This window comes from Halyomorpha halys, unplaced genomic scaffold, assembly GCF_000696795.3.
Source record: "Halyomorpha halys isolate HHAL.00 unplaced genomic scaffold, Hhal_1.1 Scaffold1366.1, whole genome shotgun sequence".
NCBI classification, from domain to species: domain Eukaryota; kingdom Metazoa; phylum Arthropoda; class Insecta; order Hemiptera; family Pentatomidae; genus Halyomorpha; species Halyomorpha halys.
In genome coordinates, this window is record NW_027116257.1 from 49,790 (window position 1) to 56,908 (window position 7,119).

Here is a 7,119-nt window from a genome sequence, read left to right on the forward strand (position 1 = left end):
CATATCAGTTTGGTCTTCTCTTTATTGAAATATTGTTTAATAAATCAATTTTATCCCATTTAAGTCTCAAAAAAAAATTATTTTTCTTTATAAGTCCAACATTCTGCCAATTCGGCCATCCTCAAGTACAATCTTAAATACAAATTTAGAACCACATCAATTTAAAAAAAAAACTTTATAAAGGCTATTCTGCCCAGGTCAATAATTTTAGTTACACTAATATAATTACAATTACACTATTTTGTGAATTTTCACATTATATTAAAACTTTTAGCCACAGTCACTTTACACTATTATACTTTATCACAACAATATTTGTAACCTCCTAATTGATCTGGACAGAATAGCCTGCATAAAGTTTTTAAAAATTGATGGGGTTCTAAATTTGTATTTAACGCCTGTTGAACAGATTCGATACTTAGGACTCCATCTTGATAAGAGACTTACTTGGAATCCACACACAAGACTGAAACGACAAGAAACTGCTTGACAAACGCTCTAAACTTCCCATTCGCTACAAAAAATTAGTATACACTACAATAATCAGACCAATTTGGACATATGGAATTGAGCTCTGGGGCTCTACCAAACCATCAAATTCTTCCCGCATCTAATCGTTACAATCCAAAATCCTACGTAAAATCCTTGATGCTCCTTATTACGTCACAAATAAACTCATTCATAAAGACCCTAACATCCCATTCGTTGCAGATTTGACCCAAACCAGATATGCGTCTTTTTATTCCAAACTCCTTAACCATCCTAACCCATTAATTCTTAATCTTTCATCCTTAACAATCCCTGATAATCCTCCGAGGCGTCTGAAAAGAAGATGGCCACGAGACCTTCTAGTTTAAATTAATGTTTGAAGTACCACCAATGGGTGGTTCCTTCCCAAGATTTTCAAGTGTATATGAAACTTACTACATATTTACTTATTGTATTATTTTGTACAGTTGTAAATTACAATAAATAAATAATTAAAAAAAAAAAATTGTATTTAAAATTGTCCTTAAGTTAGTTATTCTGAAATTAACCTAACAGTCATCAATGCCATTATACATGCATTACATATTTACAAATAGTCCTTGTTTTTTGGGGAAAATTCATAATCTTATTTAAATTTGTTTCCCCATTTACCAAGGCCTCTGATACACTTGAAGGTATGCCCAGTTCATTTATTCTTCTAGTGTAAAAAACACACTCTTCGAAAATATGATTTATTGCCATTCTTTTATTACATTTCTGGCATCTGGGTGGATCCTACTTTGTAATTAAGTGAAGGTGTGTGCCCTAGTCTTAGGGGTGTCAATATAACCTCCTCTCTGCGGTTGCCGCGACTGGAGCTGCTCCATATCTTAATCGCCTTCAATTTATTTGGCGGGTTGGTGTCCCACAGTGCCTGCCACTCCTGTAATATGGCCTCTCTTAGTAACCGTGCAAGCTCCAACGCTGTCAAGAAAGCTTTACCACGTCCCGGAAAGATGGGTGCCTCTTTTACTACCCTATCAGCCACTTCGTTGCCTCTAATCTCAATATGACAAGGTGATCAAATCAAGTGTATAATTTTTCCATCGTCGTTAAAAATTTTTTTGACTTCTAAAACACAATCGACTGTCCTGTCACAATCGAATGTCCTTGAAAATGGACGAATTGGCAGAACGTTGTACTTATAAAGAAAAATAATTTTTTTTTGAGACTTAAATGGGATAAAATTGATTTATTAAACAATATTTCAATAAAGAGAAGACCAAACTGATATGAAAGATCATTGATGTAACTAGTTTAAAAACTCAAATCAAAATTGTAAGAGCCGTTTTTGAGAAAAACAAAAAACGTGAAAAATCGATTCTATAAAGAAGCACTTTTGGTCGGTCGATTTTATCGAAAAAGTTGGTATCACATCCCAGAGATATAACTTAAATTTGTCAGTTTAAAAATGTAGGTTTGATACGGAAATTTATTTTTGAGCTAGGATGTTCACACAGAGACTATTTTGCGACGTTATGTCTCCTAACCTCAAAAAATGAATTTTTGTCGAAAACGTGAATTCGAAATTTTACCCGATCGCGGTAATCTCTCTTACTATATATTTCATATATGTGTAATAAGAACGAATTTTATTGACATATTCGACTAATATTTTTTTAAATTTGTTTATGGGGCAACCCCCGTACAAAATAGAGTCAGCTTGTAAAATACATAGTTTAACAATCATTGTAATAATAATTAAATAATAATAAAACAATCAGCAAAATATTTGATTATTATATAAACTAACATAAATACCCAAATGGAAAATTAAAAAAAAAAATGTATACAAGCTAATAACAAACAGTAAACCCAAACCGGGGTTATCTATCAGGCAAAGTGAATAACAGAACAAAAACAACATTACTTACTAAATAAAATAAAAGAAAAAAAAAATCATACATCTTATTATAAAGATAGATAAAATCAAACAGTAAACCCAAACTGGGAAATCCGACTAATAAAACTACATGTATTAACAAAACAATTTCCTTTCATGGTGATTCATATCAGCATTTGGCTTGGAACGGTTTGGAAATCATCTACTTGTGGGCGCATGCTCAGTGCAGTTTTTCTAATCCAATAACTGTACTGTGTATTCGCCCGCCAGTTAGACGACTGTCAAACGGTTCGTTTGAACAAACCTGTATGTTATTGCATCGAAATCTTGATATAATATTCTACATCATATATAATCTTATCACTTTTTCAAAAATGATCTTACTGTCTAAATAAAATGAATTGTATCTAATTAAGTCTCAAACACTCTTTATCAATATTTCGTTTTTGCAGGTTATTCTGCCCAGGTCCAAATAATGTTAGTAAAATTAATATATTTTGTCACGTTCCCATTGAATTTTAAAACGTTTAATTAAAATTTACCTTACACCATCATCACTTACTTTTCAACAATCAACAAATTGGTAATAAGTGATTTTTATGATGTGCGCCTTCAACTTAAGCCCTGGCGTTACTTCACTATTGATTGCCTGGTTGGATATTGTAGTGGATTGCATATATACATTAATTGCAACGAAAATGAATTGTTATGAAAATAAAACATAATCGACAGCAAAAATCAAGTGGATAATTTACAGGTGCTGTTGGGGTGGCCGAAACAAAACATTTATGGTTAAATAGAGTTTAAGTTAATTAATTTCTATTAGGGGTTTATGGATTTAATGCTGATATTGATGGTGAATAGTTATGAAAAATAAAACATAATCAACAGGAAAAATCAAGTGGATAATTATGAAAAGAAGCCAACTTACTCGATGCTTCCTGTTCTTCTGCGCATCCTCTATGCGGGGAGGCACTTCAGAATGTCTCTACTTACTCATTATTGAAATGATGACGAGGAAGAAAGAATAAAAGCTTGCTCTAAAAAAAGATGGCTCTCTCATTCCTCAAGTGTCTTCTTCTCCCCACAGAGGGCGCTAGAGGAGGTAAGGTTTGACTGTTGGCCAAATGGGGCGCCAGTAGGGCCTACATTATGGGAGCCCTCTAATCCAGACTTTCGGCGCTTAGCAGTCCCTACATTATGGGAGCCCTCCATTCTGACTTTCGGTTATCCGAAAAAGAGTAATATCAGTGTTTAGATTAATTGCAATTGTTGGATTTGAGGTGTGAATTTATAGTTAAGAATGTCTTTGAGGATGACCGGGTTGGACATTTGGGATATTGTTAAGAATTTAAATAAATACAATTTTATCCATTTTATTCTATTATAAGTCCGACGTTTCGACCAATTCGGTCATCCTCAGGGAAAATCTATTACAAACAACGTTTATTAAACATATTATCATCAACTATTTCAAAACAAATAACAATATTATTTATAATTTCCTAGCTAAATACAATTTTAAAACTAAAACATTAAAAAAACATATATAAGAAGACGGTCAGGGTTGCGGTCAATAGTGAAACAAAAATAGCTTACAACTATTTATTTTCCGACGTTTCGCCCCACTTTGCAGGACTTCATCAGGGCTAAAAAGATACAATGATAAGAATAAAAACAAATCTCCTGTACTTTTTTATCTTTATATTTTACGTATTTTTATAAGGAAATTTTTACTCTTGCCATTGTTACTTGTTTTTATTCTTATCATTGTATCTCATCTTTGTATTTGTATTCTTATCATTGTATCTTTTTAGCCCTGATGAAGCCCTGCAAAGTGGGGCGAAACGTCGGAAAATAAATAGTTATAAACTATTTTTGTTTCTCTTTTGACCGCAACCCTGACCATCTTCTTATATATCAATTTTTACGGTCAACAATATATCCATATATTAAAAAAACATCTTCAAGCAAGCTATTCTGTCCAGGTCCAACAAATAGGATATTAGAGATTAAAACATTATGGAATCATATATTTTTATTAATAAGCATTTCTTAGATTATCCCTAATTAATCAATTTTCACATTATAATAAAAATTATTTTTCACCGTCACCTTCTTTGTGAAAAATTTATCACAACAATATTTGTAACCTTCACTACATTCAGGTCAAGCATATAAATTATTTATTACTATATTTTGGTTAAATTTCCTCTTTATTTTGTTATTGAACTTCTTATGAAGGTCAATTATAATTATCAATATTAAATTTATTTTATTTTTTTTTAAAATTAATTTTACTTAATATATCTCCATAGAAAGGTTCAGAGGTCTTGTGTCTGTTTGGGATCTCCCTATTCAGACTTTCGGTTACCCGAAACAGAGTAATATAAGTGTTTTAGATTAATTGGAATAATTGGATGTGAGGTGTGTATTTGTAGTTAAGATTGTCCTTGAGGATGACCGGATTGGTCGAAAAGTTGTACATTAGAAATATTGTTTAGAGTGTTTGAGACATAAAAGGGTACAATTTATTTTATTTAAAGTTCTAAATCATCATTTTACCCTGGCCTCCATTTATCCTGAAAGTGAACTCACCGGAGGAATGGGACAGTCCTCCCGGCCAGTGTTCTTGATGAATTCTTTAAACCAATTTGGGTTGAGGTTTTTGCAGCCGGTGCAGACGTGAGGAGAGTCAAGCGTGAAGAATCCTGGCCTCCATCCGCCATTACCCCAAGCTTGCAGATCCGACACCGCCTAATAATGCAATAGGTTATTATTTTAAAACAATTTGTACATTAATTTATAAAATAATAATAATAAAAGTGTAGTTTTATTTGTATCTTTTTTCTGATATCGAGTTGTTTCCAAAGATTAATAAAGATGGGCGCAGAATGTCTACCATACTGCTGTCGCCTAGGACGCGCCACTTGTTTGATAATGTAGTTATCCAATAAATTGAAAGGTTATTTCAAGAAATAATTATTTTCAAAATAATAATTATTTGTTGAAAAAAGCAAATTATTATTACAACACGAGAATTATATATGTTTGTTCATATAGTAACTTTTAACCAGAGCGTTATGACATGTAATCGATAGTATTGATGACGGGCAACAATGAGCGCTGCCGATGCCGAATATGAGAAATACTGCTGTATAACTTTTCTTATCATTTCTAGGTTAACTTGGATTGGCTTGTAACGAAGAAAATTCAGTCAAGTATTTCTAAATTTATTGCTGAATCATTTATCTTTTATTTTTTATCTGAATTTTATCATTTCATTTTTATCTAAATCTTTTGTTTCCTTATAAAACTAAATAATGGCAGTAAATTCTGGTTATTTTTAAATTTCTAAATTGCGTAGCTTTCAGTCTCCAAACGTAAAAGATAGAATTCACAAAACTATTATCCTTTATAACCGCAATTTTTGACTTATCTTTAGTTACATATTTGTCGTTTATACTTGCCCACGCTCAGCCGAGAAGGGGGTGAGTTAAAGGTATATGTATGTATAATCACAAAAGGGAAAAAAAACAATTGCTCCGTAGGTGCCACGTTATTTTTTTTTCACTTGTAAATAACGAAAACCCCGAAACAATATGCCCTCAATAAACTCCTATATAAATAAATATCGAATTATGACCACTGGTGAATACCTTTACATATAGATAACAGAAAACCTAGGGGTGTTACCTCCCCACCACGTTGAATTATTGTAATATTCAGGGAACAACTAAAAATACATAGGTAAATTAACAAGTTGAAAGCAGTGTATATGCATAAGAAAGAACAGCAGAAATATATGAACAAAAGTTTAATAATAATAAGAAATATATGTACACAGAATGAAAAAAGAAAAAAAAAGAATTCTTATCAATTGATAAAACAATTAAAAATTATATGTTGACTTAATCTTAACTTAAATGCTTAACCTTATTAACTAAATTAACATTATTATACAAAAGCGAATATAAAATAAAAACAAAATAAAATTTAGTTCAAACCCTATGTAGCCTTTAAGTGTACTACTGGCAGAACACAAGGTTGTCCGATATTTCCTTTCCGATTCCCGTCTCATCTTCCCCAGAAGTATGACGATGACACTTGCCACAACTATCCTATCCAGGACGGGCTAAAGAAACATTGCCACGCACTGCACAATATCCCCACTTCATGTTAATGCCGGCCATTGAAGTAGAACGCCATAATTTTGAAAAAACAAAACATATACAATAACAATTTTCATATGGTGCTATTTCGGTTCAGTAAAGACACAGGGCCTGATAAACTATCACCACTTCACATTGAACAGTTGTAAGATGTTCAAAAATCAAACTCTATCCTTCACAAAACCAAGACACACTCGTCTAAACATATCGCTCTTTTTTTTCCCCCCATGACAACCGCAACACCCCTTGTCTACGCAACTATCGCCAGAGTTTTTATTTCACCATGGCAACCGTAACACCCCTTCTCTACGCAGCTGTCGCCAGTGTTTTTATTTCACCATGACAACCGTAACACCTCTTGTCTACACAGATCTAGCCAGTGTTTTTATTTCACCATGACAACCGTAACACCTCTTGTCTACGCAGATCTAGCGTGTGTTTTTATTTCACCATGGCAACCCTAACAACCCTTGTCTACGCAGATATCACCAGTGTTTTTATTTCACCATGGCAACCGTAATACCCCTTGTCTACGCAGATATCGCCAGTGTTTTTATTTCACCATGGCAACCGTAA

At 32.8% G+C, this 7,119-nt stretch overlaps 1 protein-coding gene across 1 annotated transcript in view; it reads right to left on the reverse strand.

Moving 5' to 3' along the window:
- Positions 1-7,119, reverse strand: part of LOC106689453 (uncharacterized) — a gene marked incomplete at its 3' end in the record, with an annotated part of 52,849 nt that overhangs the window by 36,105 nt on the left and 9,625 nt on the right. Inside the window, 1 exon segment of the mRNA XM_014434419.3 lies at positions 4,970-5,128. Within this exon segment, the coding sequence (XP_014289905.2) occupies positions 4,970-5,128 (159 nt within the window).